Raw genomic sequence first — 24,811 nt, 5'->3', positions numbered from 1 at the left:
GACACAAACCTTCTGTTATCTCCTGGCCGGCTTTTCTTTGAAATAAACTGCAGCCCAAGGCTCTTAACTGTGTTGTACAATAACATAACAAAGTGGCAAGAAAAAGGTAGCATACCACGTTTTTGGAGAGCGGGATCTCTTTAAGGGATGTAGACACATAACATTTCAAGAGCCCACTCTACACACTAGGTGGACACTGCCACCAAATGGCAAGCATGCCCACCAACATGACCTCACATTTTCACAGGACAGCCCATCTCAAGAAAAGCATGCAAAACATTAAAAACAGCATGTTTCTAACAGGCTGGACAGCTCCATGAGTTAGGTATCTAGCTGAATCTGTAATTATGCCACAGAATTTTGGACACTGTTTTATTATTCTTACTAACTGTTCTTATTGTAAAACTCAGTGAAACTCTTGGTTTCACTGGAAACTGCTTTGGGATTATTATTTTTTTTAACTGTGCACAAATATTTCCACTAAAATTGAATGAAAGGACATTCATCTGTTCAAAATTCACAGAACAACAGAATGGAAAAGATAATCATGAAACAGAAGGTTGCTCTCAAGCACAGAGCATATATATTCCACAACCCTTCAATATCATGGATGAATGGTTCTGAAATAAATAAAGATGTCAGGAGACTGCAGGTGAGGGGAATGTGCAGATGAAAGACTCAACAGCCGCTGCTGTTCCATCTGTTATATCCTCCCCCCACCGCATTAAAACACAACAGGCTTGTATGTTTCACGTTGCTCTTTTATTAAAATTACAAAACTCTACTTATGAACTAAGGATACCCTCCCCACAACAGCACCTCCTGTCTCTACCATGTCATAGGCAGACAGGCTTATTCTCTTCTAATCCCTCCCTTCCCCAGAGTTACCCTCTATGCCACTCAGTTACAGACAAGGGGAGGGGGAGAGAAAGACACACGTGCCCCCAACAATGCAGAGGAGAATGTAAACTTCAGGCTCTACAGAGCACCTGTAGATCTATAGAGTTCCACGAGAAAGGACTGAGGAATATGTGGGTCGGAGTGAGAAAACCAAAGCCCCTTCCTGTAGCCACTGTTGAATGCATGTTCCAGGGAGGCATGCCCATTTGAAAACAAGACAGAAAAAAAAAACAATCCCAGGTGGTCATGGAAAGGACAAAATAACAAACTCCCCCAAAGAAAGTAAGGATATAAGGTATAACCATATACTCCTCTAATGGGCTCCTGGCCAGTTTTGCAGGAGGCCCTTGATCACTTTCTGCAGCCGGGATTTTATTTATTTATTTGATACAATGCTGTGAATATTTTGACCTTGGGCCAAACCCTCAAGGCACTTCTAATGTCCGTAAGCAGGAGTGAATCTTCCAGATGGGCCATAGTAGAACACTCTTGGCTTCAGGAAGTTTGACACCGCCCCCTAGCAATTAGGGCAGTGGGGGATTCTTAAGGTATGAGAACAGACCATAGAAGGTTGACGTCAGCCCATCGCTGCCCTGGATAACATGAAATGGCAAGTAGGAGCCCCACAGGTCTCCTCCTGTCCCCAAAGTCCCTAGCGGATGTGTGCCATCTCTTCCAAAAAGGGAGTCTTCATGCAACCCGTGCAGAGCTGGTCCATCCAGAGGGGAGCTTCATGCTGCAGTGGGGTGCGCCTTGGGTAGAAAGTATAGTTGAGGTCATAGTTGAGCAAGCAGCTGAGTGAGGCCATGTAGACGTCTGAGAAGCGGCAGAGGCGACGGGAGAAATATGTAGGGTTGTGGCAGGTGCGAAAGATGCTGCCAAACTGAGGATTGAAGAGGTTCTTGGTGAGTGCCCTGTAGTACGGGTGGGAGGGGGAAGAAGGAAAGAATGTTCACCTAATAGTCCACAAATTTTAGGCTAGCATTCCTGGGTTCTGTTCCTTGTGAAGCAGTGTGTTTTCAAAAGGAACCTGTAAGCTGATGTTCACTATCTCAAGAACTCAGCTTCCTAAGGCTCTCAATTCTCATTTAATACAAAAACACAAAGAAACAAGTTTCCAGTCCTCATGGTTCACAAAGCTATTTCTGGATATGTGTGGGTGATGCCCAAAAGCTCAGAAGCCAGAGCTGGCAAATAAGATTTTCAGCAGTCAGTATATAGGGTGGCAGAGCTCTTAGTATACCTTCATTTCTCCCCATAACACTTGGAAACAAAATTAATTGTGCAAATTCCATTTTGCACAAATGTCTACAGATTGCTTTGCCTTTATACACCTCTACTTCGCACAAATTTATATAGATAACAGAAAAGGCATATTTTCGGGTCACTGAGTGTCTATGCATTTTTCAGCACAAGAAACTCAAGAAGTGCCAAGAGTAAATACAGAAAAACATTCCATGTGTAACAATATTGCCAGATAATCTGAGGTAACTCTTGTTGGATTTCTAAAATGGGGAGAGAAGTGCAGTCTGGTGGGTCAGGATTAATTGATAGTCCCTTTCAGAGTCCATAGCAGCTCTCACATGGAGCATACGGGGGGCCATCCTTAGAGCGATCCGATTGCATAGACCAGTCCGTTGTTTTCTATAGACCATGAAATCTAATCCTAGCAAATGAGATCCGACCTGCAACAGCAATGCCTCCGCGTGCAGTTCTCTCACAGAATCATCAGTGCATGTGTGTGTGTGTGTGTGTGTGCCTGTGTGCACGCACACAAGAAGGGAAACGGCTCCTCAATCTATTCAGGACTCATGAATGACTATCAGCAAGCTGTCAATCACGCCTAAGAAGTCTTCATCTATATTTAATCTGATTGCAGCACTGCTGCTGGATCCCTGCCTTCCCCAAACAGCCACCTCCCAGCTGGATGGCACATCCCAGAATCTCCCGGACAACATGACTGGGAGTTGTATTTCAACACATCTGGAGTCAACCTGGTTAGAGGCATCTATTCTGCAATTACTAAAAGACAGTCAAAATCAAGTGCTCTTTGCCCTAGGTTCGCAAGGACCAATGGAGAGGCTACTCAGCAGGGACATCATCTATTTCAGCAGGTTTCTCAACCCATTAAAGATATTTTAGTTCGGGCATTGCTTGCCTTATATATATTAGTATATCTAATCAGTATATTAAACATAAAATATATTCATCATGGTTTTCGTATGAAGCTTTCATCCAATTACTTGATGAGGTTACCCACTCATCCATCAGTTCTGGAATGGCCACTTTGGAGAAATGAGCCTGAATTAATAAAGCTCTTCTCCTGTTTTTACATTAAGAGTTAAATGGACTGATTTCAGACCAACCACACAAGCCTGAACAGGTCCTGTATTGTGCACGAGTCACCTTTTCCCTCCTGGAATCATGTTCTGTGCTTTACTTGCATTTATCAACCCACTCACTCCTGCTTCTGGAGTTGGAAAGCAGGAAGACAAGCAACATCAACAGAGCCTCCTACTGCAAATTCAGTTTCCAAAGAAGTACCCATGCTAGTCTGTTTCAACATGTTTGCTAAAAATTACACGAAGACTCTCATGTCCACAGAATCAGTATCCACTGACTCACTTATCCACTAACTGAAAATATTAAAAGAAAAATCCTATAAATATCTAATACTAAAGATGACAGTGGAACCAATTACCTTGAGAATGCCCCCAGTGTTGGCAAGTGCTCCAACACTAGAGACATTCAAGAGAAACTTAGACAATCACCTGGAAGATATCCTTTGGTTTGTATTCCTGCAACAAGCAAGGGGATTGGATTTGATGGTCTTATAAGCCCCTTCCAACTTCACTATTCTATGAAGTTACCAGAACTGGCCATTAGAGGGAGCTAGAGACTGCACTACGTAGTACAGTGTTTGCTAGCAAAATATATTTCTAGGTTGTCATTGCCAGAACTGGCCACTAGAGATTATGCTATGTATTGTATAGCATTCATCATAAAAACAGTGTTCTCTATTATTCATGTTTTTCAGCATCCACGAGGGGGTTTGGAACCAATCCCATACAGATACGGGGGTCCTACTGTAGAAGGGAAAAGGAAAGGGATGGGGAGAATCAAAGGATATAATTCACTTCCTCAGACACATATGGATCAAAATCACGTGTCTGAGGAACTAAATGTTGTTCCATTAAAGCTCACACTGAAACAAATATCCTAGTTATCACAACATTTTGGCTCTTGCTTCCTCCCCCTCCTTCCCCCAAAACCTTCATTTGGTCAACATATCACAGAGCTGACAAAATTCCCAGTCAAGTCTTGGTGGGGCAGGAGAACAGCCTGGGAACTATCTATACACTATCATTCATAGTTCTCATGCAGGCTCCTATTAGTAAACTTTTACCAAGTCCTGTTTAGGCAGCACAGAACCAGGCTGTGAGTGGACAGCTGGGAGGAAGGGGAAGATAAAGGGGAGAATCCTTTTAGACACCTTACGGTCCAGAAGCTTTAGAAATGCACCAGGCAATGGAAAAGGGGAATAACATTGATCAACAGTAGAAGTGAAGAATACAGAGTAACATATCTAATGTACAGTATATAATACTTAGGACTATAAATATAACCCCCCTCTCTCACTCACACTCACACTCACACTCACACTCACACACACACATAACCTATTTCTCCTTCCCAGAAACAAGTGGCTATTGGTAAGCCTGGTTGAGACCCAACAAGGCCCAAGGGGAAAAAGGTGGGGAGAAGCTATGTAGATGTTTACCTGAGCTCCTGTCGTTCTTTCATCCAGTCCTGTAGCACCTTCTGGGATTCTGGGTCATGGAACATCTTTTAGGAAAGAAATCAGCTGGTTAGGCCTGTATGGACTGATCATTTCTCCAAACACTGAATTACTTTCGAGAAAGAAACTTGTTTTCCCCTGCGCACAGAGACCCCACCGCACGGTACCTCACTAGAACTCTACCACCTCTAGACTATGAGTAATAGGCCTTCAGGTCAAATGCTGCTAGACTACAACTCCCATCCAACCCAGACAGGAAGGCCATTGATGGGCAATGCTGGAAACTGCAGTCAAACATCATCCAGAGGACCACCCTTAGCATATCCTAATTTGGAGCATGTTATTTCAACATTGTTCCCAGTATCCTTAGGGCTCTTAATTCTCCCCACCCCATGAATAAATCTGCATCCTCTCTCCATCCTCTTTCCAGCTATCAAGCTGCTCCACCATTCTCTCTCCCCTCACCTGCATGCGTTCCAACAGCCCAGTCAAGGCCTGCAGCCAGGTGAGTGCTTGTGAGTACTGCTCCGTGTTAACCATTTTTGTCTCTGTTTCCAGTTCAGGCACTATGGCCCCCGTCCGCCAGCCATGTCGCAGCATCAAGTCCTAAAGAGTGGGAGTGCAAGGCTTAATGAACAAAACTTCAGCAATCCCAACACTTCAAAACTCAGCCCCACCAGCTTTCCAGGGCTGGGAAAAGAAACTGAAAGCATTGTTCCCAGGTCCCCTGGCACCATCACCCATTCAGGCCTCAGAGAGAAAGGCTAATAATTCTCACCGCCAAGTCACTGTAAAGATGGTCACCAAAATAGAGAACTTTGGATCCTCGCCAGCCTGTGAGACGCAGGAAGTCGAAGAGATTACCCTAATTGGGGGGGGGGGGGGGAGGAGGAGAAATGGCAATGAAAAGAGAATAATTAGAAAAGGACAAGACAGTCTGAACTTGTTTAAAATGGCTTCTGTAGATACAGGAATAAAATAGATACACAAAGGTTACCAAAGGAGGAGGAAACTTCCTCAGAAAGATGCAGAATCTCTCAAGGTAACCTTGCAAAACCGGAAGGCCTCTTATGGGAAAGGGTGCCTCCATGGGGCCCACTCCTCTTTGTTGGTGCTCGCTCCTCTCTGTGTGGAACTAATCCACCCAGAGGGGCAAAGACTTCACTACGCAGAGGGAGAACGCACAGAAAAGAACAAGCCAGGGCTGCTCCTACCTACCCGAGCTCAGCACGTGCCACTGCTTGTCCTCCAAGTTAGGGATTGGGCAAATAGTGACACGGAAAAGGAGCGCCTGGTCAGTGGCTCTGACAGCTGGTGCCCTTCTGTGACATGGGTGTCGGCTGACATCCAGAGATTGTAATTTTCACAATATCGGCTTGTGGTGCCCCCTTTCCCTCACCTCTGCACCAATCGAGCAACTCTCAAGAGCAAAGCCACTGAGCCCCCTTTACCAATAACACTCCACCTTAATCCTTCTTTTCTGGTTATTTGAACCTAGAGGGTGATACCAGAACAGACCAGCTTCTCTTATTCCTTTGGGTCTCTGATTTTAATTTTTTTCTCCAAAACTTTCCTTTCCTCCTCTCACTTTGGAAGGTGCACAGATTATTTAGTGAAGGATATCAACCAGAATTTTAACATTTAATTCTTGTGGCATTATTATCACCGAGAGTTTGACAACAAGGAGTTATTATTGGGTGGATATGTTTTTTACATTAACTTGGCTGTCTAAATTAATAGACCTCCCTCCCCCCCCAAAAAAAATCCAATTGTCAGGAAATTTTGTCACCCACAGTCTATTTACTTACCTGTTTGTACACTTGCCCTTTTTCTAGCTTATTTATTTTGTCCCACTGCAGGTCTCCATTACTGTCTAGTCGCCGGAAAGGTCTGAGGAGGAAAACAAGTGACATGAGAGCAAAAGAACAAAATGGTTACCTAGATCCCAACTTTGAACTTCAAACTGATGACATTGTTCAGCTACCTCAGTTCACCCACTCACCCACTATTACTACTTATGAAAATAGTGTGTATGATGATGAGCTGATTATGTGTCTTTGAAATTCCTGGATGAATGAATTAATAGTGCCAAAGGCCAGCAAGACAGGAGCCTTGACTTCCATTTGATACTTATGCAGCATTTAAAGCAGGGGTGAGCAATCCACAGCCGTCAGTCTAGATGTTCCTCCACTACAACTCCCATCAGACCAACAGGGGTGAGGGATGATGATGGAAGTAGCATTCTAACAACATTTGGAAGGCCAGCAAGAGCCCCCCCCCCTTGACTTAAATAAAGTGTTTTGTAGAGAATTTAAGAAATCCCTGTCTACGGGCTTGCAGTTTACAATGTCAATAAACCACAAGGAGGAAGGAAGGAAGACAGGAAGCAAAAACAGAATATACAGAAATCAGGCATAATTTAGAAAGCACCCCAAACTCATAGAGGGACAACTATTACGTCTCAATGTGAGTTTTCTATTCCCTCTCCCTTTTTAATGTCACTGAAAAGAAAGCAGAAAAGTATATAGGGTAGACAAGCAAAACATCTGAAAAAATATTTTAAAAGTATGGGAGAGCAGATTTTTCAATGTATGGAGAAGGAAGCAAGCCTAGAAGAATGAACAAAGAAAAAAGGGGTAACAGAAATCCAGCAAATGAATATTTGGGCCTCTGATAAGTGCTGTGCAAAAGTATGATATGAAAGATCAGTTGGCTTTTTTGTCCTGAAGGCTGCAAATCTTCCCATTTTTACATCATTCAGTGTATCCTGTTCCACCAAGCCACATATGTACCAGCAACATTCACCTTGTGCTGATTGTTTCCTGTGTCTACTCTACACAAACTGAGGAAGAATAGTGAAACTGTGAGGCAGGCAAAGTTACGGTTTACTAATTCCCCCAAATCCAGGATTGTACAAACTGCTCACACAAACGTGCTTTAATTTATTCTGCTAAATCTATGAGCCAGAACTCAACCTTGGGGACTTCAGCCCAGCGCTGCACTCACTTGACACAATCATTGAAGAAATGAGGTTTGTCTGCTTGGACGATGACCACATCAAAGAAATCCCTCCAGTCTTTGCCCACCATGTACCGCATCCCTTTGTCACTGGAGATGTACAAAAAGAGAGCAGGAGAAGTGATGTTATTGATATAGACAGTAGGGGTCACTGTGCCACAGGGGAAAAAAAAAGGAAATCCTGGCTCTCTCTGTGGATTCTCACAACCTATGTCAAAGAGGGAGAAAGCTAACGAGAGAAGACAAACAAACAAAAAACTTGAGGGCTTACAGTCCCCTTTTCCTCTGCAGAGATTCTGCTTAGCTGTTTTTCTCCCTACCTGTCCAAAAGACTCTCCAATGGGTAATCATCGGGCTAAGCAGCCAACGAAGTTAAAGACCAAACACTGAACAATTTGATGCAAATTTGAAGCTACAGTGACCGAACGATAATGGTTCAAAGGATGGCAACTAGGTTAAGAGACAGCAACAATGCTGGGGGGTGGGAAAATACCCAAAGACAAATTACCCCACAGAAAAACTCTAGGGCTGGATTTTCCCCACAGCCCAACCTATTCATGTCACCCCTTCAATAGGGTTTTGGTGCCTTGCAGAAACAGGTCTTGTAGAATTAATTCAATCCTGCTAATTTACAAAGTGCTATGGAGTATAAAATATTGACCTCTGAAATGCTCCTTGATATTAGTTACATTTATATCCTGCCTCTTCTCCAGTGAGGTTAGGGCCGTGTGCATGGCTCTCCTACCTCCCCTCCATTTATCCTCACTACACACCTGTGAAGAAGGACAGGCTGAAAGTCTGTGACTGGCCTGAGGACATCTAGGAAGTTTCATGGCCTAATGGGGATTTGAACCCAGCACTCTAACCACTGTAGCATATCAACTTTTGAGTGGGTTTTAAGTTCCCAAAAGGCAGCCACATTATTTCTGTTGTAACAGAAAAAGTTATGGATTCTGGTCACACACCTTGACAACTAGCACACTCTTTTGTAGTGTAACATTTTGTGGTTCAGAGCATTGTTCCCAAACCTTGGGCCTCCAGATGTTCTTGGACTACAACTCCCAGAAGCCTTCACCATCACCTCTGCTGACCAGGATTTCTGGGAGTTGAAGTCCAAGAACATCTGGAGGCCCAAGGTTGGGGACCACTGGTTTAGATTCAGAAGTAACCTTCTAGCCCCTCAAGAGTAAATTCAAAGGTTCGAAAAGGTCAGGAGTGGTACACCAAGGCTCAAAGACCTTAAGAGTTTCCACCAATAGGTCAGGGTGTTCCTTACGTTCTACTTCATAACAGAAGAGCAACTTTTGAGCAGACTGCCATTTTATTCTGTTCTCAAAGGCCACGAAAAGAAAGAGGGAGCCAGGAAAGGGCTGATATCCAAGCCTATTTCTAACTCACACAAAGCTGAAAGGGCTGTTGGTGATGAGGAAGAGCTTCTTGCCACTTTTGGCCAGGCGGTGCAACACAGCATAGGTTTCATCCCCACGCAAAATGTACTTTTCTGCAAGAGAGGAGGAGAAAGACCATTAAGGACCGCTCTGACAGCAGGCAGAATATCTGGCAGAATTTTACTAGGGCCCAGCGATTAGGAAACATGCTTGTCTGAATTGTGGAAGACTATAAAATTTTGTATTAAATTCTCATAATTATCAGGTTTTCTCGCTTATGATGTTGTTTATGAATTGTTAGCGATGTCACTGGAACCAGTTGCATTGGCTCTGGACTATTTCAGTGATGTGGAGAGAGGGGGGTTGCTGGTTTGGTAACAGCCTATCCTCCATATTATTTTACCCAGGCTTCGTGCTCTGGAGAGGACACTCCACCTTCGTGTACAGCATCAAAACACTAGAAGCTGTTCCAAGTCCTCCATACAGAGCATGTTACCATAGTCTCTGGAGACTGAAGGATGCTTATGATATTCTGCACGGGTTTTTTACATTAACAATTCAAACAAAAGTTATATAAAAAGGATTCCGTGCAGGAAAACCAAGGAGGCAAATTTAACTATTAAAGTGTTCTATTTTTTTTTTCAAAAAAGCTAATTTTCTACTAAAACCCATAACAGTCTAGCACAAGATCCAACCCCCCCCCCAAGCCCATTCTCAAGCCAGTATAGTTAGGAACAGGTTAGGTGGGTAAGGTGGAATGTTGTTTGCAAAGTTATTACTTTTGCTTCTAGACTTAAGCCAAGCTGTGTAAATATTTGCTCCATTGGAATGCAGAAAAATAAGCACAGAATATGGTGTTATGTGCAGAATTTAATCTCTTGAAAACTGTGGTTTTCTTCTTTGCATTTTTAAAGCAATATTCCAGCCCTATGACTGTGAGCATATATGTTTGACAGCACACCATTGATGCTGTATGCAGTCTCAGAAATCAGGGATTTGGGTGAGAAAGATTTTCAATGGCTGGGGCTCCTATATCTTGCCCTCTCCTGCTACTAGAAAAACTGGAATCATGCAAAATGAAGTTAAAGGTAAAGGTTCCCCTTGACATTTAGTCCAGTCGTGTCTAACTCTAGGGCACGGTGCTCATCCCCGTTTCCAAGCCATAGAGCCAGTGTTTGTCTGCAGACAGTTTCCGTGGTCATGTGGCCAGTGCGACTAGACATGGAACACCATTACCTTCCCAACATGGTGGTACCTATTTATCTACTTGCATGCTTTCGAACTGCTAGGTTGGCAGGAGCTGGGACAAGCAATGGGAGCTTATTCCGTTGCATGGATTCGATCTTATGACTGCTAGTCTTCTGACCTTGCAGCACAGAGGCTTCTGCAGTTTAACCTGCAGTGCCACCACATCCCTGTCATTGCAAAATGAAGAGATGCATAACCTATCCTAATGTATAAATTAGGATAGGTTATACAGGTTGCAGAATTCAGCTTTCTTGATGCAGAATAGATTTGGCCCAGACATTGAATACACAGATACAGAGAATACTGACTTAGTTCACTTACTTAATCTGCCCATTTCATTTCTGCTGAATTGTTCCATATATGTTGGACAGCATTTCACTTCCGGAACACCTGCCTAACTAATGTGTATGTGCACATGGCTAATGTGTGAAGATTCCTGCCTTGATCGATGGCACAGGACTAGAAGGATCTTTGATGCCTGTTGCAGCCCTCCAGTTCTCCCATCCTCAACTTCATGGCAGATACTCACCCAGATCCTGCATAATCCACTTGTACATAAAGCCTTTTATATGGACATCGCGGATGGCGTCCTGTTGAAGACATGGGGGAAGTGGTTTTTTTAGAATCCAGAAACAAGTTTACACAAGAACTGCCTTCTTCTGGATTGCATTTCTAATGTTTCAGCCATGCACTACCCCAGAAGTCTCTTTCAGGAGGGGACAGGTTAAAAAAGAAGACCACAAAAGCCAGTCAGAGTACCAGATTGGGACTTGGGAGATCCCAGCCATGAAACTTACGAATTAAAAACCTGTTGCACAGTTATGCTGAAGGCAGAACCTTCAGTGGCAATTTGTTGTAAATTAAGAAATCTCCATAGACATTTACCTGTTGTACGCCGAGTCATGTGACTTGGCACACAACTGATAATGCCTGTAAGAGATTTCTTACTTTATGGCAATTCAGCTTGTAATGTTGCACGTTTTGTATAATTGCATAACAGGATTCAGCAACTGTGGGCCAATCACCTTCTCACAGCCGGACCTAAAAGGAGATGTTTCAGCTCTATGACAGAAAATATAACAAATACATAGCAACTCTGTTCCTTTCCTGCTTTGCTTTCTCCCAAAGTCAATCTCTGGCCCCAAGATGGAGAGGGCAAAAAGTAGGAACTGCCCCATTCAACTTCCTGCATCTCACTGCTAAGTCTGAGTAGGGTTGGCAGGCAATGCTATTTTTTTTTTTTTAATGCTGTGCCCTTGTTCTGCCCCAAACAAGTTGCCTCTGCCTGCCGTTTCTGTGATATAATCTGAGGGAGAAACCAGAAATGACAATGCAAAGACTATGAGTGAGATTCCCAATTAAAGGAGAAGTTTTCATGGGGAGGGGAATCCAGTGTTGTGGGGGTGTCGATTCTTCCCCTTGCTCTGTTTTCCAGATGAGGAGCAAAACTTGAAGCTGCTTTTTGCCTTTTATAACAAAAATAATTGTGAGACCTTTAAGACTAACAATGCCTCTGAGGTAAATGGATTGTAATCCATGAAAGCAGCTAAACCTGTTAGTTTTTAAAACGGATTAACATGGTTATCTCTTTAAAAATGTTTTGCCTTTTGTTGACTCATTTACAACTGTAAAACTGTGGAGTATAAAAGTAAGATGAAGAGAGGCGTTTTTTTTTTCCTCCAGTCATGAAGAGAAACAGTAACTTGCTTGTTGTTTTCCTTCATAGTCAAACAGTTGTTTGCAAAGTGAGGCAGGATTTAAGAAACACAAGAATGATTTCTTTTTTTTAAAAGTGTCATCCCCCTTATCTGATTTAAGAAACCCAAGGCTGTTTTTATTTGTTTAAACAAAAATGTAAGATATCTTGTCTTTGTTTATTACCATTTCCCAACAGAGGCTCCTTTACTGGCTTGTCTTTCTCTCTCTCCCTCTCTCTCTCTCAATCCCAGTATTGTTCAAAACTCCCTTCATTCATGCTCATTTTATGGCCAGCCAGAAGATTGACTTGATTCTTCCAAGGTTACTTTTTTTTTTTTGGACTTTTGGGGCTGTAGTCCAAAAAGGTAATTTTCCCCCCAAGTTTTGTGAGGCACTTCTTTCAACTCTGCTCTCCACCCTCTTTCTTGAAACACCCCCAAACACTGTCTAACCTAAACCATAGCTTTCATGTTCTCCCAGAACTGCCCCCCCCCCGCCCTGCTCCCTGCAAGCTAGCTCATAACCAGCCCAAGGCCAGGGAACCATCAGAATCCATGGTCTGTGTCTTGCTGCCTGAAGGGGAGACCAAGGGTCTTGTGGCTGGGATAGCAGAGAGAGAGAGTCGAGCCACAGAGTGTGTACGTGCGGTGCAGCCAGCCAGAGGACACCGCAGTGCTATTTATGGAGATGCCAGCTCTGACCTCTTGCCCCTGAGAGAGGAAGGGACAGGCAGGCTATGGAGAGTCGCCACGGGGGGGAGGGGCATTTTTCAAGTTTCCGTAAATCTAACCAACAACAGGTTACTCCAAACACAGGCAAGGCAGTGACAAGGGGGACCCCTCAGCAAGGGAGCAGCTGGGTTCCTAGATAAGCCTCCCAGGCAGCTAAGCACATGGGGCCCCTCCCAACTCTGTACCCTTTCTCCGCTCAGGACGGCCTGTTCTGCTGCCGCCGCCACCACCGCCAGACGTCACTCCCTCCCACAACAATAACAACAGAGCAGAGATAGAGGGAGATCAACATAGCCCTTGGAGGCACTCGAAGACCCTTTGCCCAGAACGCGACTCAGTCTGCCTGCATCTGCCTGCAGGATAAAGCCGCACAGCACAGGAAGCACCCTCCCCCTGCCCAGAAAGCATCTCCCCCACCCCCTGCTTCCTGTCTGAATGAGGAAGAAAATCCCCAGTTCTTAGTACCAGCCAAGGGCTTCTCTCTCCAAGCCATGACACAGCCAGCCAGCGTCCCAAAACACACAGCAGCGAAGAGAGAGTATTTGGGAGGGAGAGCCAAGGGGAACGTAAAACACCCACCCCCCCCCCCACACACACCGTAACGTCTTTGTAAAGATGGATGGGGTCATAATCAATGTCGTTGCTGATGAAGAAGTCATTGGCTACAGCCAGGAGAGTCATTTCAGGCAAGGAGAAGATGTCCATGAACTGTTTTATGGCTGGGCCCTGAATGGAGGGAGACAAATGAATGTCAGGACAGTCAAGTTTTCCCCCCTCCCTTTTAGAGCAGCAGTTCCCGTTCAGAAGCCTTGTAATTTCCCCTCAGTTTACTTCTGGACGGTAAACTGCAAAATTCACTACTCTGCAGATTTAGGTCGGCAGGCACCACGGAGGTTTTATCCAGGTCAAGCTAAGCCTTTGAGCTCTCATCATCATTATGTTTATTAGTATTATGCTTTTCTGTGATAAAATCATGTTCAGAACTTGAAAAAATAAAATAAAAAATTAGAAGGACAACTTCCAGAATTATGGTGGCTAGGAGTTCCTGGAAAGTGCAGTCCAAAAAAATAACTTTTCCATACCCTTGGGGGGAGGCATGCTCAAAGGATGATTATAAGGAGGACAATAAAAAACTAATTCCCAAACAATTTGGCAACAATTACACTCAACATTTTAAACAGACATATAAATAGGCTAAACATCACAGCCATAAATACACAGTGGGATTTGAATACAGTAAGGCCCGACAAAAGAAATATACCCCTGTAACAGATAGTGGGGTGGGGAATACACAGTACCCAAAGCAGAATAATGCTTCAAATACAAACCTGGGCATTTTATTTTATTTATTTATTTATTAACATTATTAGATTTCTACCCTGCCCATCTAGACCAAAGGTCTACTCTGGGAGGCATCAATGTCCCTTCCCAGAAACAACTTTCAAAATCAAGCAGGAGGAGGGAACAAATCAACATCCAGGTTGATAGTGATAATCCCTTTTAGGATGGCAAGATAGACATAGATCAGCTGCAGCAGAGTTTAGCAATGGTATCGCTTAAGGACTGCAGTTCCCAGAATCCCCTAGCCAACACAGCCTATCTCAGCTAGTCTTAGAAGGCATATTTTCCAAGCTACGGGTGTACTGAAATAAATATAAGACCAGAAGAGGGCTAAACTGGAGGCTAAACCCAAAAACAATTTCCTTTCCCTTTTCTTCTGAGGATAAATGGCATAAATGTGCCCTTTAACCTTAGGATTTTTTTAGTTTTAGATTTTGGTTAGAACTACAAGGGAAAGCTCAAATCAGGATTTGGGAAAGTTTGGGGTTCAGAGGGAAGGTTAACCTTTTCCTCCCTTGAGAGGACAAAAATACACACAAATGGGAAGCTTCGATTCATACAACAGTTGTGAAGAAGGGTCACAAATTCTACAAGCATGGTGAAGAAATGTTAAGCCTCCTTTCTGCTGTCCTAAACCTTACTGACACTCACCCCTTGTTCCAACAAGGCTGGTTGTTTTTTTTTTAATATACATGCATCACTCACATACACAATGCCGAAATATATATTGTACATAACATGCCAATTGACTCTGAGACCCTCAAAAGACATTACAAGCACAGGACAAAACTGGTATCCACAAACATGAGGACTAAAAACAGTCAAAACTGAACCATGTTCCTCAGTACAACAACTGCCACATGAATGTGCAAGCTGATAACTGGAAGTGAACTTGTTATGAATATTGTGCAGGCTTGCCTCTGAAAACACACAGCTCTGCTCTTAAAGGGTCATGAACCAAGTGGATGGCACTGAGCCATTATATGGAGTAAGCCAGTTACGAGTGCCATTGGGAAACTATTATTAAGAGCAGTACAGACACACATATCTATACACACCATGTTTTCTGAACACGGTGTACAGACTTCTTTAATCCACGAAGCTCTCCTCCGAAGTCACTCAGTCGTCAACAACAACCAGTCACTCACAGTAACTCCCATGCCACACAAAGTTTCTGGGACAAGGCACAATATCCAACAGTTGATGCAAATCTCTGAAGATAGTGCACTTTCCCAGAGTGTGGCAATGTTATTTATTTTTAACAATGAAAAGGTATCTCAAAGTAGCCATGCTGGGTGAGGAATTCTAGCAGCTGTAGTCCCAAAGAGGATTTCCAAGTTCTAATGACTTTTTTTAGCTGATTCCCCTGCCCACAGCTTCAAAACCTCGTAGGCTACTTGGCAGCAGGACGTATGAACATCTAGAGCTGCCTCTTACTGAGCCAAACTGCAGGCTGGTCCAGCCCAGAATTGTCTCCTTTGATGGCAGCACTTCAAGAACTCAGGCAGACACCCTTCCTGTCACTCGTTGCCCAAGTCTTTTCTATGCCAACCTACTTAAAACCTCTGTATGGTTTCACTCTTATTTTTTTTTAAAGTCCATTATCAGCTATAGTACTGCACTTGGATTCCTCTGTACATTCTGTGCAAAACCTCCTTACAACACCACAACAGAGAAGCACACACACACACACACACACACACACACACACACACACCCCGTGCTGGCACACAGCCCACCACCTCACCCAGCAACTAACAAGCTGTACCAGTGCTCACAAGAAAACCTACCTTTCCATAGAAACCACTGGCCTGATGCAGGGGGATGTGATGGGTCCCATCATACATCTCAAGCACCTCATCATCTGGAACAGGTTTCAAGCCCCTGCAGAGAAGTTGGGTCAGAGGCTTCAGTACTTTATTGCATGCAAGGTGGATGGAGATTGCAGAGTGCAAGTCCCACCATCCCAAATCGACACAGCGAGAAGGAAGGAAGACTGGGAACTGTAGTTCAGCAGCATCTGCTGGCCACCCTTGGCCGAACCCTGCTTTACAAGGGCAGATGTGCAGCAGTAAAAATATTTATGTTAGTGCAACTCTAGTGCACATGATGCTGGTGCTCTGCCAAATGGGAGGCATTAACAAGGAGCTGTCAATCCCTCTCTTCTTCATACTGAAGAAGGAATTTCATTCGTGTTCGCCTTGTCTCACTTCCACTGGTCATTTACTTATGAATATGTATAAGTAGTGTAAGTATTTATTATCCACAGTGACAAGACGGTCCTGGCATCCATGCTTCCTTTGGCTCAGCCTTTCATGGCCCTTGGGACGCTGTGAGAGGGACTGAAGGAGCTGGCGAGATTGTCAGAAGGAGGGGAGGTTTGAGGAAAGAATGATCAAGGCAAAAAGCAGTATTTGGGACTTCAGGGAAAAGGTAAAAGAGACACAATTGTAACAAGAGACTCCATGTTTAGCAGTCAAACAACCTAGCATTGCTTATGTTGTTTTCACGCCTTGAAAATAAAGGCCAATTGTTTGGGGTTTTAATCAATATCTGAGTCTCTTTGGTCAGGAAAGCTAAGGAATTCAAAGCACTCACCAAAGGGGCACAGAAAACATACAACACACTGTCTTTTTTGGCGATTCTACTTTATTTCCTTTAGGGAACCCTGAAGGCTGCGTTCCAGAGAAAATAAAGTATTTTGGGCATAGAAGCCCCAGGCAAAAATAGTACCAAAGCACAGTATTGATATTTCCCATGAAATACATGGTGCATAGAACTTGCTTGCTAACCAGGAGTAACACAACCAGAATTTTCTTTTAACCAGTTTGCAAGACAATGAATGGACGTGTGAACACATCCCAGCAGGGTGAATTTGATTTAAATCAAACTGATTAAAATTGTGATTAAAATCAATTTTTTAAAAAAAAATCATTGATTTTCATCCACCCTACGTCCCAGTAATCAAGGTTAGTTCCCAATCTGCTGGAAGCCAGTTTTTTGTTTAAACAAGACTCAAGAAGGTGATTGTCAGAATCATAGCTTAAGAAATAGTTTACAGCATAAGAAACAGAATTACATCTTAAGAAACAGAAGAGTAAAAAAGTAAAAAAAAAAAAGTTGTAAAAAGTTATGGAACAGACATGAATTCCAAATTTCATCCTCCCCCCACCCCCAACCCATGGGGAATTTTCCTCCATGGCAGCCATCCGGCAAATACTTACCGGTATACTGTGCCTAGCTGGATGTAGTGAAAGGCATCTATTTTCATGAGCAATCCCTACAGAGTAGGAGGAACAGAAAGATAGCAGTCAGCAGATCAGGATCCAGAAATCTCTGCTTCCAGATGTATTTAGCTCCTGACAAAAGAATTGGGCAACCTGGTGTCCTCCAGATGTTTTTGGACTGCAACTCCCAGAATCTCTGGTGAGTGGATAGCGCTGATGGAAACTGCAATCCAAAAAAATCTGAAGGGCACCAGGAAACTGGACACCAATCATGTAAATAAGCTCCTACGCACTCTGTTGCCCATTTGTGCCAAATGGTAACCACAATGAAAAAAAAAACAAATAACCTCTTTTCCAGACTTATAAATTACCTTCAACCAATTATGTGGTGGTGATTAAACTGCATGCTAGTTGGCCAGACTTGTGGATATTTAATAACAACACTAATCAGACGGTATTAAGACATTTCCCACCCTCTCTATGCTTCAAATGCAGTTTCTTAGTAATCCTTACATAAGACTTGCAAGCAAGGCCAGGACTATCCCCTATAACACAGAGGGAAGAGCTAGGACTGTGAGATTCATAGAAAAGCATTTTGGCTAGAGCCACCTGATTAAGTCCACAGCCAAATAAAATCCAGCCTCACACTTCATGCCTCATCACACTTCTGTATTCTACCCTCCCATCTGCTCCCAAATCATCATCATTATATGCCATCAAGCCAATTCTGATTTATGGCAACCCTTTCCAGGGTTTTCCAGGTACACAATACTCAGAAGTGGTTTACCTTCTTCTGGGGACAATTTTGGGGCTCTGCAGCTTGCCCATGGCCACACAGCCTGGCTTTTATCGCAGAAGGCACCGTGGAGAATCGAACTCCCAACCTCTGGCTTCACAGCCAGATACCTAAAGTAGTGAGTTGTCCAACCAACTTCTGATTTTCTAGATTTTAATCCCTGGCCTCTCCCAAACTATTCTTAAAAGCACACAAAGGCTTTATGTCTTTCTCACCTTGGCAATGTCATAATGTAATCCTCTAATGGCAAAGTTCGGCCAATATTCATACTTCAAGATGCCCTTTGGATACTGATGGGACAGAACAAAACAGAGGATTAGCATAGCGCTTAGTCAATAGGAAAACATTTAAAGTATTTTAACATAGGGGACACTTTGCAAGTACTTAAAGTGATTGTTCTTCTTAACTTATTTAGCACCAGGTAATAGCCTGGAGCCAGGCTATTAATGTACACTTATAGAAGTTTCCAGGGAGAGGTACAAAACAGCAAGGAAGACAAACTTCCACCCTACCATTGAGGGCCCAACAATAACCAAAAGGTCATCCATGTTTGTTGTTCTTGTGTTTGCTCTGTATAAAGAAAGAAGGGGGCTTCCTTCTTATCAATAGCAAAAACGCACACAGACAAAATGTGCTCACATAGTCCATCATTTAAGACAAAAAGTTAAAATTTTAAAAAGCAAAAAAAAAAAAAAAGAAAAGAAAGAAAAGAAAGAAAGAAAGAAATAGAAAAGCAAGAGACAAAAATGTTGTGGCACCTCTAAGACTAACTGCTATTAAAATAACCAGCTTTTGTGGACAACTTCCTCAGACCACTTTATCCGTATAACATACCAATTCACCTTTAAGGTGCCATAACTGTTTTTAAAGCTTAGGGTTTTTTTCTGTTTTTGTTTCTTGTTCTTTTGTCTGATCTCCTTGCACAGGCTAATGGGACTACCTCTTTGAAAGCTGCATCCATCCTTTCAAGCATTTTTCTTCTCAGCCATACTTACTTTGAGTATCTCCAACAAGCAGCAGAGCACGACAAGGTTAAGATGCGAGTCTACTGAACTTCTGCTACAAAAACTCTCCTTCCGAAGTAGAAATTAGACACCCACTTTACACATGAACAAGGGAAGCATGTGAACAAATCAACACAGCCTTATTTTGTCTCACATCTTGTCTGGCCCTCAAGCTTTTAAGTGGTCATTGCTGCCACTCCACATGAGGTGGAGATTGCAAAATCCCAGCTCAGATGTCTCAGCCAATGGGAACAAAGCGATCCCAGCTCTCAGAATTACCTTATATTGCTCCACAAGGATTTCCCGAGCAGTGTTGTAGATCTGGGAGTGGAGGGCAGGTGAGTACAGTGCCAGTGTATAGTCATAGTCAAAGCCATAGACTCCAATAGTGTTCAGCGAAATTTCATTGTTGGCGTAGATGGTGGAAGGGTTCAAAAGATTGCAGACCCCTGGTGGGAGCAAATCTAAAGGAGGAAACAGAGCCATTGAAGAGGCAAATAGTTACTGGACAATACCCAAACTGATTCTCATTCCATGACTAGACTGCTTTCTATGGTGCCTCTCCCAAGAAAAAGAAATATGGAAGCAGCAGAAACATAAGGGAATCTCTGACAGTTTTCTTACTGGTTTCCCTATAAAAGCAAGAGTTTAAGAAATAGGAATTCAGGTATTAAGGGAAAATTCATCCCCTCTGAACCCTGTTCAACCTAGTCAAATTTATTTTCTCAAATGCAGCCTGCAAAGAAACTCTCTCCAAGGCTGTGAAATTGTATCTAGGGTGAGCCCTTCAGGCAGGAGCATGTGATCAAATATTCCTTCACCAAATCATCATCCTTGTTCATAGAAAACTAGGATGCGGGGAAGAAGAGTCCCAACCCATTGCCCCCTCCCCCGAATATATGCAATGATAACAAAAGAAACATGCCTCCAACAATACGCAGTGCTCCTTTTCTCACCAATGAGCAATCACAGCCAGTTTCCAGGCACATGAGATTAAGGAACAAAGCATCCAGAGCAAACATGATTATGGTTCCCAAGCAAACTGAGTACTCTACCTTAAAATTTTTTGGAAATTAAGAACCAGCCCCTTGGATTTTTCCCCTTCCTCTGGTCTAAATCAGCAATATGCACTTGTACCAGTAGAGAATATAGAATCATCTTATTAGGCATGGCACACCTCCAAGTCTCATAGGTTTCAGACAAGAAACACTTATCTGAAAAAGCAAACTCCCTACTCATAGGCTGGATGAAATGACTGCATGGTTGTACAGATCTATCAATAATCCTTACCCATGGTAGCTCAGTGGAACCTCAGTTTGTTTGTTTAATTTAAAATAATAGTAAAATTCATATGCAGGAGCCAAGTACCTGAGAATAGCACCAGGAAGACTTCATGGAGTAGTGGATGTTTCCCAAAAAATATTCCCTGCTCCCTTCATTTTTAGTTGGAGAATAAACCTTTGTATGGGATTGCTAACTAGGGCTGTTTACAGGAATCATATATTCCCCCCCCCCCATCCAATTATAGCAGCTCTACTGGCTGCTGATCTATTTCTGGGCAGAATTCAAAGTGTTGGTTCTAACCTACAAGCGATCTCAAGGACCACATCCTCCTTTATGAGCCCACTTGAGTGTTATGATAATCAGGAGAAGCTTCTCTCTTGGTCCTGCCACCTTCACAGCTGCGTTTGGTGGGGACATAGGAGAAAGCCGTCTCTGTTGCTGCTCCCAGACTTTGGAACTCCCTCCCACAGGGGACCAAACGAGTTCCATCTTTGCTGTCCTTCCGCAAGCAGGTGAAGATCTTTCTCTTCAGGCAAGCTTTCCCTCAGTGACTGGCTGCCTGAGTGGAGATTTTACCTGGACTTTTGTACCTTATTGCTTTGAATGTCTTTTGGTGTTGCTTATGCTTTTAGCATTGTATTTGTTTGACCCTTTTTGGTATTTGCATACTTGCTATTGTAGCTTTAATCTCATCTTTTAAGGACGTAACCTGCCTTTGATCCTTTTAAGCGGTTAAAGGTGGGGTAAAAAAATATTTAAAATAAATAAATATATAATAACAATATGCCATCAAGTAAATTCCAACTTATGGTCAACCTTTCCAGGGGTTTCTAGTTGTATTGTACTTTGAGTATCTCCAACAAGCAGCAGAGCACGACCAGTTGTGGTTTACCAGTCCCTTCTTTCAGGGATGATCTGGGGCTAGCCCCTGGTTACAGAACCACTTGCCCCCGACTACAAAGGTTGTTTCTTCTTATGAGAGAAGAACTCCCAGACTTTGGCTCAGCAGCTAAATAACCAGCTCACTGAACTTCTAGCCAGCAGGGATTAAACCCTTTTGCTCCCCCACAATCTCTCCCCCCCCCAAAAAAAATCACTCTTGGGCCATCAGTTTTCAAACCTGCTTGGAACCTCCTGCATAAAACAGTTAAGGATGCAGTTAATTGACTGGAATGCATTTGACACGATCCAAAACCCTTATATTCATAGATACAAGTTTGACCAAATGGCCCGAGTTATTCACAGCACAAGCTACCTTGCCCATTCCTCTCTATCTTTCACAAACATAAAATGGGAGTCCTTTCTTAAGCTCTAATCCTAAACATGCTTTCTTCAGCCTTATCTAGGCATAACCCTGACTGCCAGCAAATCATAATCTGAAAACCAGGAAGCAGCATTGCACTGCTTCTGTGTGCGACATAAGATTTGCAGCTCCAAACATGTAGCGTTTGTTGAAGATGATGAAGAAGATTATGTTGAAAGGGCATCAACTCATCAAACTTTTCAAATGCAAGCGGACTACAACTGTAGAAGCTGCCCTGTGCCAGCTGATGAGTCAGCTAACCATGGAGCACGGAATACACGTTGCCTTTTTGTTTTTCTTTCCCTAATAACCCCTCCCTCCTTTCAACTGGTTGGTCTGGTAATTAAAACACACTGCTCAGTAAAAGCTACCATCCTGTAACTGGGATGAGTAAGACATCTGGGGAAATTGCTGTATCAGCCAGTCTGGTAGACTTAGTGAAAGACAGCACCATCTGGTGATGCTACAGCTCAGAGACCAGGAATTAGCAGAACCCAGGAATCGAAAGAGGAGTCTGCAATTTGTTGTTGTTTAAATAATGTATAGCTGTGTATGGTGGAGGCATTTGTCTTGTGAGGCACCACTGTATATCTATTATTTGCCTGTTTGTTTTTTTGGCACAAGGCAGCAATGTAACATCTTGGGGGGGGGGAATATCCCATGAGTTTTCCTTTTCAGTGAAGCAGACATGCTCTGGTGGTCAGTATATTAGCCCCAAGGCAAGACAGCAAATCAACTCTAGTTTAATTTAAGGCAGATCCAAAAATTACCTCAGTCTATGTCCTTGTGATGCTTCCCTCACCAGAGCATCAAAGGCTGGTTCCTTTCTTAAAGGACTGAAATTAGATAACCTGAACATAATTAAAAAAAAATGATGGGTAGCAAGTACTGTATTGTCTTGAAAGAGACTTCTCCCCTAAACAAGAGGGAATGCCATTGCAGAGAGGGTGGCTGGCAGACATTTGGGTAAATGATTACATGATCTCGATAAAGGACACACTGTGCTTTCCCCCTTCACAATTAATTTTTTGTATGAAGATAAAAATACAGTCCTTGAAAAGGACATCAGTTCTAGAGGAGGGAAATTCAAGTCATATTTTAAGATGCACAGGACTCCTTGCTCTTACTGGAGTATTCCAGCTTTCTGTGAAACGACTAGATCTCTTAGCAAGTAAAAAGAGGCAGCACTGATGATGACACCAGACACATTTAGCAAACAATCTAAAAACAATCTAAAAAGGAGAATCCTCTGGGGGGGCTTTAATCTCAACTTGAGTGTTCTTACATTTAAGTCAATTCCTGCTCAAAGCAGTATAGAAATCTTGAATTACAGGCACATGGAAAGATTCCCAGCTTTCTGCATTTTTTGCTAGGATGCTATTAGAAAAACACAGCATAACCTCAGCATCAATAATGATGTAATTGGTCTGTGTAATATTGCCTGCCTGTTGTGCACTCGGACACGCTCAGGTCCTGCAGCTGGTTGTGCACTGAGTCACATTCCCAGGAGCACGAAAGGTGGCCAGAAGAATAAGAAAAACATTTGCGATAGGATTTTGGCCTCTGTGTTTTGCGATCTCTTGATATTGATTCATTTGCCTCAGCACATCTTAATTAACCAATTTCACAACCAAATCAATTCTCAGCATCCTGCCATAAACCCAACCATGTCAAATGTTTGTCTCTTTTATTTCAGTAGCTTGTCTAAAGGCTAACAGGTTCAGTACAACCGCAAGCATTTCGGGTCTGGAGTTCACTTTGTCAGCTACATGAAATGTTATCATACAGTAGGCATATATTTATACTAAGCCATGGGAGGGAATGTCACAGAGATTCTACTGTGCTCTCAGGCCTGACCTTGGTGTTTTTCTTCTTCATCACACTTCAGCAGGACTTTTCAAAGCTCCATTCTAAACACCAGACACAAAGCAGAGCAGAGATCCCCCACCCTCAAAAATCCAGCAACCCCCCCCAACAAAATAAGGGGGAGGAGAATTCACAAAATCAGTCTTCAATGCCAGACAGAGGAGTTAGGACTCAGCATCAGACTCAATATTCCAAGCAAAGCCTCCTACACCACGTCAAAAGAGAGAGAGAAAGAGATCCAGTATTTTAGGAACAGCTGGGGTGTGTGTGAGGGAGTTCGCGTTCATACAACACAATAAGAGTGCAAAAAAAAAAATCTCAAAGCAAAGACAGTAATTTGCTAGAGTTAACTACTACGACAGGGACAAAAGGACCCCCCCCCCCCAGATGCTGGGGAAAAGATTCCCTAAATAAGATCTCTTAAGGAGGGTGGGGGGGGGCGGGATCGGTGAGGAAAATACCAAGGAAGAATCCCGACGTGGAAGGCCGGGTGCGTGTACACACTCAGGGTATGTGGGGAGCTTCTGCAGCCAGATCTGTGAGATAAAGAACTTGGGGTCCCCATGCAAAGTTTGGGGATAAGCTTCATCTCAGGAGAGGAAACGGCGCTAAGAAAGCTTCGGGAGACTTGGGACGGTTTTCCGGCGTCTCCCAGAAAATGGAGGTCCTATTGTGGAGGTGCAGAAGGCCGGGAGGCGAGAAGACGGGAGATGGAAGGAGGGAGAGCAGCACCGCACTAGGGCAGGAGAAAAAGAGAGAGACCACCCAGACCAAGGCTTAACCCCCTTTCCCGGCGTGCGGTAATGGTAGGAACGGAGAAAGCCCGCACCCCATGCCCGCTCGGCGGCTCACCCTGCACCAGCCGCTTCATCTCCCCGTAGCGCGCCCACAGAAAGCTCTTATTGTCCGCCCCGGGAGCCGCAGCGTTGCTGGAATAGGCTCGGGCAGCCACCTCTTCGTCTCGTCGGGCGTGCGGCTTTCGGCTCCCATAAGGCGGCCTGGCTTGAGGGGGCTGAGGGGGCCCGCTGGCTGCCGCCACTGCCGCCGCCGGCCCGGGGACCTCGGCCCCAAAGTGGGTGCAGTAGGGGGCGGCGGCAGGGGCCGCCAGGCGAAGCAGCAGCAGCCCCCCTGCGCGGGCGCCCACCCCGGCCATGGTGCGAAGCGCGCGCCTCTGAGGAGCCACGTCCCTCTGCAAGCGAAGAAAAGCC

General features: G+C 43.8%; 1 protein-coding gene across 1 annotated transcript; it reads right to left on the bottom strand.

The window, feature by feature from the left end:
- Positions 1 to 740: 740 nt before the first annotated feature.
- Positions 741 to 24,811, bottom strand: LOC110078622 (5'-nucleotidase domain-containing protein 2). The gene is made up of 14 exons (XM_020792970.3): positions 24,456 to 24,811; positions 19,430 to 19,614; positions 18,362 to 18,436; positions 17,348 to 17,403; positions 15,914 to 16,007; positions 13,380 to 13,508; positions 10,883 to 10,943; positions 9,116 to 9,218; positions 7,706 to 7,807; positions 6,508 to 6,589; positions 5,478 to 5,564; positions 5,165 to 5,305; positions 4,682 to 4,746; positions 741 to 1,814 (listed from the first exon to the last, which is right to left on the bottom strand). The coding sequence occupies exons 1-14, from the start codon at positions 24,754 to 24,756 to the stop codon at positions 1,553 to 1,555; spliced, it is 1,743 nt and encodes a 580-aa protein (XP_020648629.3). The 5' UTR covers positions 24,757 to 24,811; the 3' UTR covers positions 741 to 1,552.

The sequence above is a fragment of the Pogona vitticeps genome, chromosome 2, assembly GCF_051106095.1.
Source record: "Pogona vitticeps strain Pit_001003342236 chromosome 2, PviZW2.1, whole genome shotgun sequence".
NCBI classification, from domain to species: Eukaryota; Metazoa; Chordata; class Lepidosauria; order Squamata; family Agamidae; genus Pogona; species Pogona vitticeps.
This window is presented reverse-complemented; position numbering and strand designations above follow the sequence as displayed.